The following is a 21,288-nucleotide window of genomic DNA, read 5'->3' as shown; positions in this document are numbered from 1 at the left end:
ACTGAATAAACCTTTTCTGAAATTTTCAGTTTAAACTTTTTATTTTTGTTGTTGCTCTTTTATATGTATGATACCATCTATTTAATGCTTTGTAGGATAAATAGTATTTAGTATTTTTATAAAAAAAAAAATTATTTCATATTTTTGAAAAGTTGTAATTTGACTGTATTAAATGTGTAATATTACAGCATTGTTTACTTTTTTTCTTAAGAGAATTGTGCAACAGAAGCAGCAATCAGTTTCATAAATATTTTTTTTTTTTTATAAATAAATTTTTATTGAGGTTATAAATTGTAAACAATATATGTAAAGAATAATAGTTGGCAAGAAACAAAGTCAGAGATAACAAGTTGACATTAATCCATAGCATAATGTAATCCTCCATACAGTGTTATAGATATTGAGTATTAAGAAAAAAAGGGAAAAACAAAAACCTCCATTTTATATATTTCTACAACAAGTTCCTCTCTTGGTCCAATAAGCCTCTTTTGGGCCTAAAAAGATTCACATAAATTAGAGGAGGGTAATTAATATTTACAGTGGTCACTTTTGGACCTGAGTGATGAACATGTACAATTACATGGAGAATACTGATGTGAGCATAGATTATGGGAAGCTCTGAAAAGGGCACTGTGAAACTGTCATGAGGGCTAAGCAATGCACAGGGTTGTAAATAGTGAAAGCTATGTAGACAATGAGACCAGCAAGTATTATTTGGTATGGGAATACACTTTAGCCTATAATTAACTCTAAGGGGTTTAATATCTAGTCAATAGTGGCTCGGAGAGGCATAAGCAGCATGTTAAATTGTAATATATTATAACAGTGAAACCTCATTTTTTAGGTGTACCTTATGTGCGGCTCTGTATGAACAATTATGTTATATTTACCAACCCTATCAGCCATATATCAAACCAAGAGAGCAATAGTATATAAACCAACAATAGATTATCATAATTTTGTACAAACATACTAGGGTGCAAGAGGACAAGGGACTTATTAGTGAGAATAGGCAGAAACATTAGTTAAGTGTAACAATATATATCCTAACAATAGCTGTCATATGATCCGGTATTAAATATATTACAATGAAAGTTCAGCCGAAGGTGTCCATGGCATAGTATAAACTGCTGCGTATTGCAACACTAGGAGAGTCATGCAGAAATGGTTGGCCCTGTATCAGTCCGGTATCGCCAAGAGTGTACATCACCCCAGTTTCATAAGTATTTTGATGATATCTGTGTCTAATGCATTTCATGCACTGTGCCAAAGAAACATGGACAGCATGAAACACGTTAGATGCTAACATCATTGTGCTGTCACCTTTGCCCATTACTTGAGATAAATAAAGTTATTCTGAGTATTAAAGATTTATGTGAGTAGCTTTGTATTGCAGGATTTTCTCTCCTTTTACATTTGCATAAGAGGTGGAGCTCGCTTTATTTTATATTGGAAGAGATAGAAATAAAAACATCAAGAGTTGTACAGTAGCCCCGGAGCCTTAGTTTGGACAACCCCACAGTATACATCCTACTAACCCTACAGATACTAATACACATTAGACACACACATTTGATGCTAATAATGTGCGAGCTACTTCTAGCCCACAATGTAACTAGGTTTCTGTTAAGCTAATAAGGGAAATGGACCTGCAGGTCAGGATGACTTAGATGTCGAAATTATAATGATAATATTTCCGTAATGTGTTCATGCATAACTGAATTATTGTAGTTGCAGTGCAGGTCTAAAGCAAAGTGCCTGTGGAATTTAATTTAATTGCAGTGAAAATCATTTGTAGAGTTACCCTGTGGGTTATCCAGGATTCTATCAAGTTATCTTTCCTGCAGAGAATGTGGCTTAAACTTCCCCATTTATGTAACCAATTTTCTTGTTTTCTCATGTAATGATTGGAGCTTGGCTGAACAAAGCTATTCTCATTCCAGGGATCACACCAGCTAATACAGGGCTTTACTTACAAAGCCAGTTGCTACCATTCATTATAGAAAGCTGATTTATTGTACTGCTCAGTCAAACCATATACTGTACCTCCAGAAGGGAAAAAGGGAGAGGAAAGTCAAAATTTAACTTGCATGATTCAGAAGGCTCATTTCATTTTAAGACACTTTTAAATGCACTTCTATTTTCAAATGTAGTTTGTTCTTTTGGTATCTATTGTTGAAAAAGGATATGTATATTTCCTACACTAGTGGGAGCTAGCTGGTGATTGGTGCCTGTTTACATTTGTATCGTGATTGGCTGATTGGATGTGTTCATCTAGCTCTCAGTAGTGCACTTTTTCTCCTTCATCAAAGGATATCAAGGGAATGAAGGTATGTGTGGTAATAGAAGTTAATTGTATATTCTATCTGAACCCTGAAAGAAAAACATAGGTTTCATGTCCCTTTAAGATAGTGTAAATATGTAACATGTTAGTAAATTGCAGGAGTGATTTTTTATATTATTCTCTATCATCCCTATAGATACACAATGCACTTGGGTTGGTTTTAAAGGGACACAAAGACTGAGCATAAACATGAATGTATCTCTTTTACTAAAGTTCTTGAGAGCTGTTTACATTCCTTAAAAATGCATGTGTGTTTTTTCGATTTTCTTTTTTAATAAATATACCTTATTTCATAGATCTCTGCCACCCCTTCCCTGTTCCTGCACTTTTTTTAAGGTGATGACTGCAAGGAACAAAACTAGAAATTGCTCAGCCATTTATAATGAAAGTGAATGTGCTCCTGGCTGCTCATTGCTGTGCGCATACATAGACATGCTTTATTCTCTCCCTTCTCCTAGCAATGAGCAGCCAGGAGCGAACATCTGTTGACTTAAAAAAAGATGTGGCCACTTCATAGGTATATAGACAATTTACCTGTATATCTTCTTCCTAACAACTGAAAATTCCAAATCAGGAAAGTTATTAGTGGTGGGTTCTTGGATTTAAATGCTGCCTAAACAAGTATTTCAAAGGGACACTGAACCCAAAATTTTTCTTTCGTGATTTAGATAGAGCATGAAATTTTTAAGCAACTTTCTAATTTACTCCTATCATCAAATTTTCTTTATTCTCTTGGTATCTTTATTTGAAATGCAAGAATGTAAGTTTAGATGCCGGCCCATTTCTGGTGAACAACCTGGGTTGACCTTGCTGATTGGTGGATAAATTCATCCACCAATAAAAAAGAGCTATCCATAGCTATCCATTCTGAACGAAGAAAAAAAGCTTAGATGCCTTCTTTTTCAAATAAAGATAGCAAAAGAACGAAAAAAAATGATAATAGGAGTAAATTAGAAAGTTTCTTAAAATTACATGCTCTATCTGAATCACAAAAGAAAAATGTTGGGTTCAGTGTCCCTTTAAGAAAGTAAGATCAGATCAAAGTAGATAAGAAATAGTAATAAACAATATTTAGAAAAATAAAGCCTTGCTAAAGTGAAATTACTAATTGTGTGCTAATCTAATTACAGATAAATTAACCACTTAAAATAAGTCCTATCATTTAGAATTTGAGTCATGGTTCATAATTGTTCATGCTAATTTATGCTAATTTGCATGTGAAGTAAGTTTCTTAAAGAAAGATTACTACCCTATTACACAATAGGACTTGACCAATTATACCACTGTTTATACAACATAGCAGTATGTACCTTGTGCATCATGGGGTGCCCTCTGCTTACTCTATTTTTGATATTATTAATTTGATTATTTCATAACTATATCTATTTATATATATATCTAGATATTTGCCAAATTTGGTATTTCATTATTCATTTTACAAACAAGAATGCAGTTAACTTCAGTTTCTGGAATTCCATGAATTCCATCACTGGATATATTAATATATTAGATATGTTTATCCATCTGTTAAGAAATGCTACACAGCACTAAGTATGTTTAGTACAGTGTATTAATACCTTTTTTTCCTTTTTCTTTTTCCCTTAGTTAGTCCGAATCAAAACGCAAGGTCATGCAAGATGCCCTGTTCCCTCCGGACCTCATGCTCCAACTGCACAAGTAATGGCATGGAATGTATGTGGTGCAGCAACACCAAACGCTGTGTGGATTCCAATGCTTATATCATCTCGTTCCCATATGGACAGTGTCTGGAGTGGCAGACGACTACCTGCTCACGTAAGTGTCCTATGCATGCACTTTTACTTATACTTCTTGTTACAGTTCATGAAGTAGAAAATATTTGCAAATAGAACAGAATGTTTTCTCTTTGTCATATGAGGGTTGGACTTGAGCAGCAGCACACGTGATTAGCAAAATAAAGATATAGGGGCCCATTTATCAGGCTCACCAGAAACACCAGTTATGAAGCAGCGTTCTAAAGACCGCTGCTCCATAACCTGTCTGCCTGCTCTGAGCAGGCGGACAGACATCACCGCAATTCAAGCTGATCGAGTACGATCGGGTTGATTGACACCCCCCTGCTGGCGGCTGATTGGCGGCAAATCTGCAGGGGGCAGCGTTGCACCAGCAGCTCACAAGAGATGCTGGTGCAATGCTAAATACGGAGAGCGTATTGCTCTCCGCATTCAGCGAGGTCTGTCAGACCTGATCCGCACTGTTGGATCAGGTCAGACAGACCTTTGTTAAATAGGCCCCATAGTATTTACCCCACATGGCTTGTCTCTCCAGTTGTAGGTCTGATATTGGTTGCTTGATGCGCTAATTTGTATTCTCAGGGAAGGTCACGATCAGCTTTGGTAACTGGTTATTGCAAGCCACCAAATGGAAATACAGCAATGGCTGGCGTTAGAAAATGCCCATCAGGCACTGACTGAAGGATTCTAGGTATTGGTAATACTAGGTTACGTTTTGGTTCAATAAATGTGTGGTCATTCTTCACACCAGAACATTCACAGCATCCTTAATTGTAGGGCTTGTGCGAAACAGCTCGTTGCTTGAGGGGCAAGCTTACATAAGGAATGCTGCAGCTACATTCATATACTGGCTTATTTATTTACACGTGGGGGTTAACATTCTCTTGTTTTGTGGAATAGAGGGAGTTATGTATCAAAAGGAATATGAATCTCAATGTTAACATTTTGGGATTCAAAATACTTTTCTTATTATTATCAAATTTACTTTGTTCATTTTAATCCATATAAAGCTTTTAATAGGCAGGTGGTCACTGTGGTAAGAGTGGTCACCTGGTGTGAATAAATGTGCATTTATTTAAATAGAGGTTCATGGAAGCCCCTATGTGCAGATCGAAGTTATATAAAAATACTCAAATGCCACTCAAGCGGCAATTTTATAGAGACCCCACACCTTTTGAGGCATTGTGTCTGCAAACTACTACCGCATGACATCTGACGTCCAAGATATACCGACTTCTCATATCACCAAAAGACAGCACCCTTCTGACTTACACCAAACTGTGGCATAGGGAGCTGGGCACAGAACTTACTACAGAGGACTGGCAGCAGATTTTCAGAGCTGCAAGGACTGTCTCAGTATCAGCCAGGGTGCAGGAATCACATTATAAATTGCTGGGCGGCTGGTATCTTACACCAACACGTCTTAAAAAGATATACCCTAATACATCAGACAAGTGTTGGAGGGGATGTGGTGAGTCGGGGTCCTTATTGCATATCTGGTGGGATTGCCCCCTTTTAGAGGGCTTTTGGGCATCCATTTGGGCAGAGATAACACAAATATTAGAAATAGAAATCCCAAAGACACCTGAAGCATTACTCTTTCACTTCCCATATAAAATACAGAACCCTATAAAAAGAGCCTTGCTTATGCTAATGCTGACGGGGACAAAGTCCCTGATCCCCTCTTGGTGGAAGACTATTTAGGTCCCCACAGTTACAGATTGGAAACTGAGTGTTAGTGACCTCCTGCGGCTGGAAAAATTCCACTATATGAACATATCAAGGGCAGGCGAGTACGAAATGTTGCTTCATATGTGGAGCAGAGGCGTTTAGGTGACTCTGTGATAAGGGCCTCGCGGTACATTATTCCTGACCTGCATTGTATTTGTCTCTGGGGCGCTTGCCCTCCCCTTACCCCGCTTCTCCCTGTTCCTGCTTGCTGACCCTTCTACACTTTCTCGTAATTGCCTTAAATACTCACTCTCTGACTGTGCCTCAATCAAAGAAAGGAAATGTGACCATGATTGATATTGAAAATACATGTTGTTAAATGTACCTGTGTGACTCAGTTAAGGAGTTACTGTTGAATCCTTATGCACCAACTATATGCATTTGACATAAGCTTTATGAAAGGATAAGAATAGAAAACGGAAAAGATAAAGCTTGTTAAATTGTTTTAGTCATGCATCCAATGGACTCATCTGGAACTAAAATTTGAAATGTAATGCTTCCACCTCCTGCATTTCTGCGGTTTTATCTTCATTATTTTTCTTTTCAGTGATTGTACGGGTGAAAGTTGTAAACCCTAAAACTGTTCCTAAGATGTATGTACCATGTTTTACTATTATTTTCTAATAAAGCTCTTTGGGGGAAAAAAAAAAAAGATTCAAATGCCTTAATGTTATGTCCTGGTGCTGGGGAAAGCACAAACTTGGTCTCACTAAAGATCTGAACTCACACACGAGAATGCACTAGAATAATAACAGAATTATTATGAACATACTAAGCAGTGATTACAGTACAGTAAAACAAAGAAGTGATTAAACTTATAAACACATTACCCATCTTCGGGTTTCACATAAGGTATAAATAGCATGCAGCAGTGCTGAGAGTCATCATTCAGTGGAACATAGGCAGATGCTGTATCAGACTTCTCTCCAATATGTTACTCAGAAGACTCTCCCACCCCCCTTAGCAATTCTAATAATTAAACCATTAGTGTGGAAGGTGTGTCAAGCGTTTTAGCAAAATAAAAGATTTTCTTATAACAAGCAAATATTCTCATGTTAACCTAGCACTATCTGTATTTTGGAATGTTACATCCAACTCTTTCTCAATAAGAGCATCTGCTATGAGAACATATGAGAATATAAGTGTAACATTTCTTAAAGGCAATGGAATCTATCTATCTATCTATCTATCTATCATATATCTATCTATCTACTGTATATATGTGGTCAAAGTTTTAATATGAACTGCTAATATATTTAATTGATTAATTATTTGTGCATGGAATCATGAACATTTTCTAACCCCTTACATTTAATTTATCTGTGGATAACTGCTTTCTTCTTACAATAGAGTTTAGAGCAAAACAACCTTTTCAGCAATTAAAGGGTTAATGTCCCTTTAAAACTTCCAAATATTTACTTTAAAGTACCTGCACAAACACCATCTAACATAAACAATTGTTCATGCTAGCTTTCTATTCCTTGCTCTTTGTATCCTGGGGCATCATATCTCTAAATAATTTTCCTTTTTTTCCAAATGGGAATAAATAACATCTGAACATGAATTATTTAAAAACTATATATACAGTAGTCTAAAGTATCTTTTGTTATACTGAAAAGAGAAAACCTGTTGTTTTGGAGATTTTGAATAGAGCCCCAAACCCTCAGTACACATCTTATCCTTTCATATAAACATTTCAACTGTGTTTGTAAAACTGTGGTGGATTTAAAGTATCCCTCAGCAATAGAACTGATTTGCTGAATAGTAAATACAAGTAATATCAAGTGGGCCCCATATGACATTCTTTACTTGAAGAGTAATCCAGTATAAACGGTGCACATTGTTTCTGAATAGTGGAAATGACTGTATAGCAAAAAGTTGTCAAACAAAAACCCATGGCTTAAATGACTGCAGCACTTCAAGAAGGAATGTTTAGTGTCTCTCTGTGGCATCCAATGGATTATCTAAGCCCAGAGTTGCTGATACCACTCAGCATTATGATTTTGTCTGATTTGGCAGAGACAACACTAGATGCAACTGGTGTCTTTTTTTTCTTTTTCTCTTTTTAAGAGTTATATCTCTCTCTTGCTCTCTCTTTCTCTCTCTCCGAGACAACACTAGGGGGCATATTTATCAAAGTGTGAGCGGACATGATACGATGTAGTGTATCATGTCCGCTGCACATCATTTATCATTGAACAAGCAGTTCACCAGAACTGCTTGTGCAATACCGCCCCCTGCAGATTTGCTGCTAGCAGAGGGTGTCAACCAACCCGTTCTTATTCGATTGGGTTGATTTCTGTCCGCCGCCTCAGAGCAGGCAGACAAGTTATGGAGCAACGGTCTTTAGACCTCTGCTTTATAACTTCTGTTTCCGGTGAGCCTTAAGGCTCGCCAGAAACAAGGGGCATCAAGCTCCATTCGGAGCTTAATAATTCGGCCCCTAGATGGCTACTAGTATCTTTTTTTTCTTTTTCTATTTTTAAGAGTTATATTAAATCTTTTTTTTTTTTCTTTCTTTCTTTCTTTCTTTCTTTCTTTCTTTCTTTCTTTCAGTTTTATTATATCTTTCTCGCTTTCTTTCATTCTTTCTTTATTCTCTTTTTCTTTTTTTCTCACTTTCTCTCACTCTCTCTTTCTCTCTTACTTTCTCTCGTTTTCTCTATCTCTCTGGGACAGAGCTATATGGCTTCTGTCTCTTTTTATTTTTCTATGTGTGATATTAAATCTCTCTTTCTTTCCTAAGATATGGTGAGTCCACGGAATCATCAATTACTAGTGGGAATATCACTCCTGGCCAGCAGGAGGATGCAAAGAGCACTACAGCAAAGCTGCTATATATGTCACTTCCCATAGCCATAATCCCCAGTCATTCTCTTTGCCTGAGGTGCAGGTGGAGGTGAAGTTTTGGTGTCTGATCTACAATGAAGATTTTTTTATTTTAAAAGCAGAGTAGGTTTGCTCTGATCTTTCTAAAGGGTCTAGCCTTAGCCCATGTCAGTCTCTTCAGTAGGGCAGTGGTGGCTTTTCAGCAATTGGGAACTTGTGGGGTACAATCCTCACTGCGTTCTCCCAAAACATTTTGCTGCCCTATATAGATAGCCTGAGTAGGTTTACTCAGTCTTTCTGTATTTCCACAGGTCCATGTGAGGGATGGCATCCTCTCAAACCAGGTGAGCTGTCCTACTGCCGGACAGATAAATGTTAAGGTAAGTGCAAGTTTTATTTTTCTTTGTAAGCAGGAAAAAAGTTGGCACTTATTCAGCTGAAACGTTGCAGGGGGGCGTTTTTTTATTATTCCTGTCAGGGTGCAGGTTTTTATGGCAGTTTTTGCAGGCACTGTTAGTGTGAGGAGTTATTTATTTTATTGATGGCTCAGTGAGAATCCGTTTTTAGTAACGGATTATGTACTTTTTTTTTTGGGGGGGGGGTTATTGTTTGTTTTTAAGCCTGTTTTAAAGAAAGTTGTTTAAAAAAAAATGGCTTTTTTTGTCAGCTGTAGGACCGCCCCTTTTAGGGAGGTTCTGATTCTTTGATGTCAGAGTTTTTTTGGTGCTTTTCTTCACTTCCTGTAGAGTGAGGTGTGCATATTTCAGATGACTGCTGTTTAGAAGGCTTCTTGCTGTTTTTGCTTCTCTAGAATCCGGATTGTAAATGGGATCGTTTTTTTCCTGTTTGCTGCGGGTTGCAGGACAGGTAGGACACCTCAGTAATTCTGAGTGTTGCCTGGGGTATGTTTTCTTGATTTGGTAAATTTAAAAGGAACATTTATTTATGAATGTTTTTTGTTCTGTATTATACCCTTTGTTAAAAGATAATAAAAAAAAGTTTAAAAAAAAAAAAAATTAGATTTTTTATTTGCTTCCTTTTTTTTTTTTGTATTATGGATCAAGAGGCTGTGCAGGATGTTACCTGTAGCTTATGTTTTGATGCCCTGGTGGAACCCCCAGTACCTTTTTGTTCTTCATGTATTGAAAGACCTTTAGCTTATAGAAATAGACTTTTTGACCCTGAGCCATGCTGTTCAGGAGCCTCCTGTTTCAGATGTGCCGCAGCTGTCTCCTCAAGGGTCCCAATTCTATTCATCTGCACATGCAGTGCCCTGCGTTTCCTCTCATGCTCCGTCTGCGGTATCTGAGGCACTGTCTGCTTTTCCTATGCTGCAGGGAAAACGCAAAAGGAAATTTAAAGAAACAGTAACTAAGGTTTCTGATCCTGAAGTGGCTAATCAAAGTATTTCCTCTCGGAAGTCTGAGGATGAAGATTCTTCGGTTGCATCTGAGGGTGAAATCTCGGATTCAGGCAGTATAATTCCTTCTGCTGATGCTGAAGTTGTGACCTTCAGATTTAAGCTGGAACACCTCCGCTTGTTACTTAAGGAGGTTTTGGCTACCTTGGATGACTCCGATACTACTATCGTTGTTAACCCTTAAAAGTCTAGTAAGATGAACAAGTATTTTGATGCTCCCTCTATGGTGGAGGTATTTCCTGTTCCAGACCGTGCTCCTGAGATTATTGCATGGGAGTGGGAGAGACCTGGTATTCCTTTTTCTCCATCTCCTATTTTTAAGAAAATGTTTCCTATAGCTGACTCCATTAAAGAGTCATGGCAAACGGTTCCTAAGGTGGAAGGAGCTATTTCCACTTTGGCTAAGAGGACCACTATTCCCACAGAGGATAGTTGTTCCTTTAAGGATCCAATGGATAAGAAATTGGAGGCATTATTAAAGAAAATGTATGTTCACCAAGGTCTTCAATGGCAGCCTGCGGTATGTATTGCTACTGTTACCAGCACTGCAGCTTACTGGTTTGATGCCTTGTCTGATTCTATTCAGACAGATACTCCTCTTGAGGCAATCCAGGACAGGATTAAGGCTCTTAAGTTAGCCAATTTCTTTATTATGGATGCTTCCTTACAGGTCATTAAACTATGAGCAAAAATATCTGGTTTTGTGGCCCTAGATCGCAGAGCCCTTTGGTTAAAATCCTGGTCTGGGGATGTTTCTTCTAAATCTAAGTTATTAGCTATTCCCTACAAGGGTAAGACCTGGTTTGGGCCTGGTTTGAAATTATTTCAGATATCACAGGAGGAAAGGGATCTTTTCTTCCTCAGGATAAGAAGAATAAGCAGAAAGGGCGTCAGAGTAATTTTCCTTTTGTAAATTTAAAGGTAAACCCTTCGCTTCCTCTTCCAAGCAGGAACTATGCAAGTCTTCCTGGAGGTCTGGTCAGTCTTGGAACAAAGGGAAACAGTCTAAGAAACCTGTGGCTGACTCCAAGTCAGCATGAAGGGTCGGCCCCCAATCCAGGAATGAATCTAGTAGGCGGCAGGCTTTCTCAATTTGCTCAGGCTTGGATACAAGATCTCCCAGACCTGTGGGCCATGGAAATTGTGTCTCAGGGGTACAAGATAGAATTCAAGACATTTCCTCCCAGCAGATTTCTTCTCTCAAGATTATCTGTAGACCAGATAAAGAGAGAGGTGTTCTTAAATTGTATCAAGGATCTTTTTGCCCTGGGAGTTATAGTTCCAGTTCCCCCGCAGGAACAGGGTCTGGGATTTTATTCAAATCTGTTTGTGGTTCCCAAGAAAGAGGGGACTTTCAGACCTATTTTAGACCTAAAGTGTTTAAACAAGTTACTCAGAGTACCATCCTTCAAGATGGAGACGATACGTTCCATTCTTACTTTGGTTCAAGAGGGTCAGTTCATGACAACCATAGACCTAAAGGATGTGTACCTTCATGTTCCCATCCACAGGGATCATCAGAAGTTTCTGAGATTTGCTTTTCTAAACAAGCACTTTCAGTTTGTGTCTCGTCTATTTGACCTTGCCACAGCTCCCAGAATTTTCTCAAAGGTCCTGGGGGCCCTTTTGGCAGTGATCCGGTCTCAAGGCATTTCTGTAGCGCCTTAATTAGCAAATTCTCATACGGAGATCTTGTTGTCTTTTCTTCGCTCCCATGCTTGGAAGGTGAATCTGGCAAAGAGTTCTCTGATTCCTGCCGCAAGAGTAGAGTTTTTAGGGACAATAATAGACTTTCTACTAATGAAGATATTTCTGACAGAGGTCAGAAAAACAAAGATCTTTGGCTCTTGTCCTTCAGTCCTCAGTGGCTCTGTGTATGGAGGTAATTGGTCTGATGGTAGCTTCCATGGACATCATTCTGTTTGCTCAGTTCCATCTCAGACCTCTGCAGTTATGCATGTTAAGGCAATGGAACAGGGACTATGCAGATCTGTCTCTGCAAATAGTTCTGGATCAGGCAACAAGGGACTCTCTTCTGTGGTGTTTGTCTCAGGAACACTTCTCCCAGGGAACTTGCTTTCGCAGACCTTCCTGGGTGATCGTAACCATGGATGCCACCTTCTAGGTTGGGGAGCAATTTGGGGGTTCATTGAAGATTCAGGTTCTTTGGACCTGAGAGGAGTCAGTTCTCCCTATAATTATTCTAGAACTGAGAGGGATTTTCTATGCTCTACTGGCCTGGCCTCAGTTAGCCTTAGCCCGGTTTATCAGGTTTCAGTCAGACAACATAACATCGGTGGCGTACATCAACCACCTTGGGGGAACTTGGAGTTCCTTGGCCATGACAGAGGTGGCTGGGATACTCCATGTGGGTGCAGTCTCACAACTGTGTTTTTCTGCGATCCACATCCCAGGAGTGTACAATTGGGAGGCAGATTTTCTGAGCCGACAGACCTTTCATCCGGGGGAGTGGGAACTCCATCCGGAAGTATTTTCCAGTTTAATCCTCAATTGAGGGCAGCCAGAACTGGATCTCATGGCTTCTTGGCAGAATGCCAAGCTTCTGAGGTACGGCTCAAGGTCAAGGGATCCACAGGCTTTCTTGATAGATGCTCTGGCGGTCCCTTGGAATTTTAGTCTAGCTTATATATTTCCTCCGTTCGCTCTCCTGCCAAGAGTCATTACTCAGATCAAGAAGGAGAAGGTGTCGGTGATTCTCATAGTGCCGGCGTGGCCTCGCAGGATCTGGTATGCAGATCTAGTGGAAATGTCATCTCTACCTCCGTGGAGACTCCTTCTGAGGAAGGACCTTCAACTTCAGAGTCCTTTCCTTCATCCAAATCTTGTTTCTCTGAAGCTGACTGCTTGGAGATTGAACGCTTGATTTTATCTAAGCGTGGGTTTTCAGAGTCGGTAATTGAGACCATGATTCAGGCTTGTAAGCCTGTGACAAGAAATACTTACTATAAGATATGGCATAAATATCTGTATTGGTGTGAATCCTAGGATTTTATATTTTCTCCAGGAAGGTCTGGAGAAGAGTTTGTCAGCTAGTACTCAAAGGTCAGAATTAGGAAATTTGGTTTCCTACCTAAGGTTGTTTCAAACAAGAATATTAATCAGGAGCTCATGGTTCTTTCTTTGTGTCCTAATCCTCTTTCTCCTAAGGAGCGTTTGTTGCACAACCTAGATGTTTTGCGTGCTTTGAAGTTTTATCTTCAGGCGACTAAGGACTTTCTTCAGTCTTCTGCTTTGTTTGTTTGTTTTTCTGGGAAGTGCAAGGGTCAGAAAGCTATGGCTACTTCTCTTTCTCTTTGACTAAGGAGCATTATTCGTTTGGCCTATGAGACTGCTGGACAGCAACCTCCTGAGAGAATCACTGCTCATTCCACGAGGGCTGTTTCTTCTTCCTGGGCATTTAAAAATGAAGCTTCTGTGGAACAGATTTGCAAGGCTGCAACTTGGTCCTCTTTGCATACTTTTTCAAAGTTTTATAAATTTGATACTTATGCCTAGGCTGAGGCTTCTTTGGGGAGAACGGTTCTTCAGGCAGTGGTCCCTTCTGTTTAGGTCTACCTGTCTTGTCCCTCCCTTATCATCTGTGTCCTCTAGCTTGGGTATTAATTCCCACTAGTAATTGATGATTCAGTGGACTCACCATATCTTAGGAAAGAAAACATAATTTATGCTTACCTGATAAATGTATTTATTTCTGGATATGATGAGTCCAAGGCCCACCCTTTATTTAAGACAGTTATTTTTTCTGAAACCTCAGGCACCTCTACACTTTTGTGTTATCTTCTTTTTTTAATTTTTCCTTCGGCTTAATGACTGGGGATTATGGATAAGGGAAGTGACATATATAGCAGATTTGCTGTAGTGCTCTTTGCCTCCTTCTGCTGGCCAGGACTGATATTCCCACTAGTAATTGATGATTTTGTGGACTCACCATATCCGGAAATAAATTAATTTATCAGGTAAGCATCATTTTTTTTCTCTCTTTCTCTCCCACTCTCTTTCTCTCTCTCTCTCTCTCTCTCTCTCTCTCTCTCTCTCTCTCTCTCTCTCTCTCATTCTTTCTTTCTCTTGTTCTTTCTCACTCTCTTTCTCGATCTCTCTTTTTGTTCTATCTCTCCCCTGTCTCTATCTCTCTCTCTTTCTCTCTCTCTCTCTCTCTCTCTCTCTCTCTCTTCAATCATACATGTTTAAAACACTTAAACTCTCTAGATATCAATATATAGCATAGGTGTGTGAATAATACCTCTGAGAATCATGTATCTACATATGAAACATTGTAATTGATTTGTATAATATCAAGAAGTTAGATACAAACATTCAGCTAGATTACGAGTTTGGCGTTATGAGTTAAAAAGCAGCGTTATGGCCCTTAACGCTTAATTTCCCTAACGCTGCTATTACAAGTCTTGTCGGTATAGGTGTACCGCACACCTTTCAGCCAGTCACGCAACGTCAGTACCGCACTTTTAAAAATGTCCTTTTTCAATGGGACTCCCATAGCGCCAGTATTACGAGTTTGCCTGGGAGGCTAAAAAGTGAGCGGTACACAATATACCGACAAGATTCGTACCGCCATCTGAAAGTCAGTAGTTATGAGTTTTACGTTACAAAGCTGTAACATAAAACTCATAACTAAAGTGCTACAAAGTACACTAACACCCATAAACTACCTATTAACTCCTAAACCTAGGCTCTCCCGCATCGCAAACACTATAATATACTTATTAACCCCTAATCTGCCGCTCCAGACATTGCAGCCACTATTAAAATTTATTAACCCCTATTCATCCGCTCCCCAACATTGTCGCCACTATAATAAACCTATTAACCCCTAAACCACCACCCTCCCGTATCGCAAACACTATTTAAATATTATTAACTCCTAATCTGCCGTCCGCCAACACCGCCGCTATAATAAACCTATTAATCCCTAAACCGCAAGCCCCCCACAACGAAATATGCTTAAATAAACTATTAACCCCTAAACCTAACGACCCCTAACTTTATATTAAAATTACAAATTCCCTATCTTAAATTAAATTAAAACTTACCAATCAAATTACAAAAATGTATTTAAACTAACAATTAAACTAATATAATTATGAAACTACAATTAAACTAACTACCAATTAAAAAAAAAAACTAAACTACACATTAAAAAAATCCTAACACTACTCTAAAAATTACAAAGTAACTCATTACAAAAAAAATAACTAAATTACAAAAAAAAATTAAATTACTAAAAATAAGAAACAAATTATCAAAAATAAAAACGAATTACACCTAATCTAATAACCCTATAAAAATAAAAAAAGCCCCCCAAAATAAGGGCATTTAGCACTTTTGCCATGCCCTGAAAAGGGCAATCAGCTCTTTTATGAAAAGCCCAAACCCTAAGCTAAAATAAAAACCCACCCAAAAAAACCTTTAAAAAAACTAACACTAAACCCCGATGATCCACTTACAGTTATTGAAGTCCCGCTTGAAGAATCCATCCAGCCGGCGAAGTCCTCATCCAGGCGGCAAGAAGTCTTCATCCAGGCGGCCTCTTCGATCTTTATCTAGCTGGTGAAGTCCTCATCCAGGTGGCAAGAAGTCTTCATCCAGACCACATCTTCTATCTTCAGCCATCCGATGCAGAGCGGGCAAATAGGATCAGCCAATAGGAATTAAAGCTGCTAAAATCCTATTGGCTGAGAATGAGAGTTCAATCATATTGGCTGATTGGAACAGCCAAAAGGATGAGAGCTCAATCGGATTTTAGCAGCGTTTATTCCTATTGGCTGATAGAAATCTTTCAGCCAATAGGACTTCGCCGGCTGGATGAAGATCAAAGAGGCCGCCTGGATGAAGACTTCTTGCCGCCTGGATGAGTACTTCGCTGGCTGGATGGATTCTTCAAACGGGACTTTAATAACTGTAAGTGGGTCGTCGGGGGTTAGTATTAGGTTTAAAGGTTTTTTTGGGTGGTTTTTTATTTTAGCTTAGGGTTTGGGCTTTTCATAAAAGAGCTGATTGCCCTTTTCAGGGCATGGCAAAAGAGCTAAATGCCCTTTTAAGAGCAATGCCCATACAAATGCCCTTTTCAGGGCAATGGTTAGCTTAGGTTATTTTAGATAGTTATTTTATTTTGGGGGGGTTGGTTGGGTGGTTGGTGGGTTTTACTGTTGGGGGGGTGTTTGTATTTTATTTTACAGGTAAAAGAGCTGATATCTTTGGGACAATGCCCCACAAAAGGCCCTTTTAAGGGCTGTTGGTAGTTTATTGTAGGCTAGGGTTTTTTTTTTATTTTTGGGGTTTTTTTTTATTTTGATAGGGCTATTAGATTAGGTGTAATTCCTTTTTATTTTTGATAATTTGTTTCTTAATTTTTTGTAATTTTTTTTTTGTTGTAATTTATTCATTTTAATTTTAGTAATTTTAGTGTTTTTTATGTTAGGTTTTAGTGTAAGGCAGGTTAGGTTTTATTTCACAGGTAAATTTGTATTTATTTATTATTATCGGTTATTTGTAGAGTGCCAACAGATTCCGCCGTGCTATTTATTTTAACTAGGTAGTTAATAAATAGTTAATAACTATTTACTAACTAGTCTACCTAGTTAAAATACATACAAACTTACCTGTGAAATAAAAATAAAACCTAAGCTAGCTACAATATAACTATCAGTTATATTGTAGCTAGCTTAGGTTTTATTTCACAGGTAAGTATGTATTTAGTTTAAAATAGGTATTATTTAGTTAATAATTGTAACTTTAATTTAGCTGTATTTAAATTATGTTAAAGTTAGGGGGTGTTAGACTTAGGGTTACGTTAGGGTTAGGTTAGGGGTTAATATATTTATTTAGTGGTAGTGATGTGGGAGGCCAGAGGTTTAGGGGTTAATAGTATTATGTAGGGTGCGGCGATGTTAGGGGCAGCAGATTAGGGGTTAATTGTATTATGTAGGGAGCGGCGATGTTAGGGGCAGCAGATTAAGGGTTAATAACTGTATGTAGGTGTCGGTGATGTTAGGGGCAGCAGATTAGGAGTGTTTAGACATGGGGTTTATTTTAGGGTGTAAGATTTTTACATTAAATGTATTTTCCCCATAGACATCAATGGGGCTGCGTTACGGAGCTTTTCATTCCGCGATCGCAGGTGTTAGACATTTTTTTGCCCGGCTCTCCCCGTTGATGTCTATGGGGAAATCGCGCATTGGCATGTAACAGCAGCGCTTGTTTTCGGTGCGGTATGAAGCTCAACGCCACCATATAGCCCGCACAAGCCTGCTTTTTTTAAACTCGTAATACCAGCGCTATAGGGGGTTGAAATAACGCCACTTTTGTGGCGGTCGTTAAAAACCCTATAGCTCTCAAAACTCGTAATCTAGCTGTATATCTTTTGTAGCCATCTATTAATAAATTCAGAAATAACGTTGTAACAAGAGGACCTGTTAATATGTGGGTTGTCAGATTGCGAGATTAAAGCTATCTAGCTAATACTCTATCTGTAATTATAAAGTCCTTGCTTGTACAGTTAACTTTAGCACAGCTGTTCAGTGTAATAGATTCTGTCTGCTTAAACTCTCTAGATATCAATATATAGCATAGGTGTGTGAATAATACCTCTGAGAATCATTTATCTAGATGTGAAACATTGTACTTGGTTTGTATAATATCAAGCAGTTAGATACAAACAATCGGCTAGATTTAGAGTTCTGCGTTAGCCTTAAAAAGCAGCGTTAAGGGGTCCTAACACTGCTTTTTAACGCCCACTGGTACACTTTTCTTCCGGGACTTTTGGCTTCCGCAAATCCCCCTTATGTCAATTGCGTATCCTATCTTTTCTATGGGATTTGCCTAATGCCGGTATTACGAGTCTTGGAAGAAGTGAGCGGTACAGCTTCGACCGCCAAGATTCCAACCGCATCAAAAAGTCAGTAGTTAAGAGTTTTATGGGCTAACGCCGGAACATAAAACTCTTAACTACAGTGCTATAAAGTACACTAACACCCAAAAACTACCTATTAACCCCTAAACCGCGGCCCCCCCACATCGCAAACACTATAATAATTTTTTTTTAACCCCTAATCTGCCGACCGGACACCGCCGCCACCTACATTATACCTATGAACCCATAATCTGCTGTCCCTAACATCGCTGACACCTACATTATATTTATTAACCCCTAATCTGCCCCCCCCAACGTCGCCGCCACCTACCTGCACTTATTAACCCCTAATCTGCTGACCGGACATTGCCACCACTATAATAAATGTATTAACCCCTAAATCGCCGCATTCTCGCCTCACAAACACTATAATACATTTTATTAACCCCTAATCTGCCCTCCTGAACATTCCGCCACCTACCTACAATTATTAACCCCTAATCTCCCGCCCCCAACGTCACCGCTACTATAATAAAGTTATTAACCCCTAAACCTAAGTCTAACCCTAACCCCCCCTAAGTTAAAAATAATTTAAATAAAACGAACTAAAATTACTATAATTAAATAAATTAATCCTATTTAAAACTAAATACTTACCTATAAAATAAACCCTAATATAGCTACAATATAACTAATAGTTACATTGTAGCTATTTTCAGATTTATATTTATTTTACAGGCAACTTTGTATTTATTTTAACTAGGTACAATAGCTATTAAATAGTTAATAACTATTTAATAGCTACCTAGTTAAAAAAAAATTACAATATTACCTGTAAAATAAATCCTAACCTAAGTTACAAATACACCTAACACTACACTATCAATAAATTAATTAAATACATTAACTACAATTATCTAATATAAAATACAATTAAATAAACTAAACTATATTACAAAAACAAACAAACACTAAATTACAAAAATTAAAAAAAATATTACAAGAAGTTTAATCTAATTACACCTAATCTAAGCCCCCTAATAAAATAAAAAAGCCCTCCAAAATAAAAAAAATTCCCTATCCTAAACTAAATTACAAAGTAATCAGCTCTTTTACCAGCCCTTAAAAGGGCTACCGGCAGACATCTTCATCCAGGCGGCATCTTCTATCTTCATCCTTCTGGAGCGGAGCGGAGCCATCTTCTATCCAGCCGACGCAGAGCCATCCTCTTCTTCCGACGGACAAACGACGAATGAAGGTTCCTTTAAATGACGTCATCCAAGATGGCGTCCCTCAAATTCCGATTGGCTGATAGGATTCTATCAGCCAATCGGAATTAAGGTAGGAAAAATCCGACTGGTTGATTTAATCAGCCAATCGGATTGAAGTTCAATCCGATTGGCTGATTGGATGAGCCAATAGAATTGACCTCGCATTCTTTTGGCTCATCCAATCAGCCGATTGATCGGCTGGATAGAAGATGGCTCCGCTCCGGAAGGATGAAGATAGAAGATGCCGCCTGGATGAAGATGTCTACCGGTCCGGATGTCCTCTTCTGCCCGGATAGGATGAAGACTTCTGCTGGTCCGGATCTCCTCTTCTGTCCCATCGGTGGCCGGCTGGCTGAAGACGGCTCAAGGTAGGGTGATCTTCAATGGGGTAGTGTTAGGTTTTTTTAAGGGAGGATCGGGTGGGTTTTAGAGTAGGGGTGTGTGGGTGGTGGTTTGTAATGTTGGGAGGGGGATTGTTTTTTTTTTTTACAGGTAAAAGAGCTGATTACTTTGGGGCAATGCCCCGCAAAAAGCCCTTTTAAGGGCTGGTAAAAGAGCTGATTACTTTGTAATTTAGTTTAGGATAGGGATTTTTTTTATTTTGGGGGGCTTTTTTATTTTATTAGGGGGCTTAGATTAAGTGTAATTAGATTAAAGTTCTTGTCATTTTTTTTGTAATTTAGTGTTTTTTTTGTAATATAGTTTAGTTTATTTAATTGTATTTTATATTAGATAAGTATAGTTAATTTATTGAATTAATTTATTGATAGTGTAGTGTTAGGTGTATTTGTAATTTAGGTTAGGATTTATTTTACAGGTAATTTTGTAATTTTTTTAACTAGGTAGCTATTAAATAGTTATTAACTATTTAAAAGCTATTGTACCTAGTTAAAATAAATACAAAGTTGCCTGTAAAATAAATATAAATCCTAAAATAGCTACAATGTAACTATTAGTTATATTGTAGCTATATTAGGGTTTATTTTATAGGTAAGTATTTAGTTTTAAATAGGATTAATTTATTTAATTATAGTAATTTTAGTTTGTTTTATTTAAATTATTTTTAATTTAGGGGGGTGTTAGGGTTAGACTTAGGTTTAGGGGTTAATAACTTTATTATAGTAGCGGTGACGTTGGGGGCGGGAGACTAGGGGTTAATAATTGTAGGTAGGTGGCGGGGATGTTAGGGAGGGCAGATTAGGGGTTAATAAAATTTATTATAGTGTTTGCGAGGCGGGAGTGCGGCAGTTTAGGGGTTAATACATTTATTATAGTGGCGGCGATGTCCGGTTGGCAGATTAGGGGTTAATAAGTGTAGGTAGGTGGCGGCGACGTTGGGGGGGACAGATTAGGGGTTAATAAATATAAGATAGGTGTCGGCGATGTTAGGGACAGCAGATTAGGGGTTCATAGCTATAATGAAGGTGGCGGCGGTGTCCGGAGCGGCAGATTAGGGGTTAATAATATAATGTAGGTGTCAGCTATGTCGGGGGTGGCAGATTAGGGGTTAATAAGTGTAAGGTTAGGGGTGTTTAGACTCGGGGTTCATGTTAGGGTGTTAGGTGTAGACTTAGAAAGTATTTCCCCATAGGAAACAATGGGGCTGCGTTAGGAGCTGAACGCTGCTTTTTTGCAGGTGTTAGGTTTTTTTTCAGCCAGCTCAGCCCCATTGTTTCCTATGGGGATATTGTACACGAGCACGTTTTTCCAGCTTACTGCTACCGTAAGCAACGCTGGTATTGAGGGTTGAAGTGGAGCTAAATTTGTCTCAACGCTCACTTTTCTGAGGCTAACGCAGCCATTCAGAAAACTCGTAATACCAGCGTTGTCTTAAGGGTGCGCTGGAAAAAAAAAGGCTCGTTAGCACCGCAGGTCTTTACCGACAAAACTCCAAATCTAGGCGATTATTTTTTAGCCGGCTATTAATAAATTCAGAATTAATGCTGTAACAAGAGGACCTAATAATATGTGGAATGTCAGATTAAAGCTATCTAGCTAATGCTCTATCTGTAATTATAAGGTCCTTGCTTGCA

General features: G+C 38.5%; 1 protein-coding gene across 1 annotated transcript in view; it reads left to right on the top strand.

Annotated features, from left to right (window-relative positions):
* ATRNL1 (attractin like 1) overlaps positions 1-21,288 on the top strand; it is a 1,671,159-nt gene that overhangs the window by 463,230 nt on the left and 1,186,641 nt on the right. Inside the window, exon 17 of the mRNA XM_053692689.1 lies at positions 3,950-4,138. Within this exon, the coding sequence (XP_053548664.1) occupies positions 3,950-4,138 (189 nt within the window). The remainder of the gene's footprint in view (positions 1-3,949; positions 4,139-21,288) is intronic.

The sequence above is a fragment of the Bombina bombina genome, chromosome 9 (assembly GCF_027579735.1).
Source record: "Bombina bombina isolate aBomBom1 chromosome 9, aBomBom1.pri, whole genome shotgun sequence".
In the NCBI taxonomy this organism is placed as follows: Eukaryota; Metazoa; Chordata; class Amphibia; order Anura; family Bombinatoridae; genus Bombina; species Bombina bombina.
The sequence above is the reverse complement of the archived record's forward strand: the minus strand, read 5'-3'. Positions and strand labels throughout refer to the sequence as shown.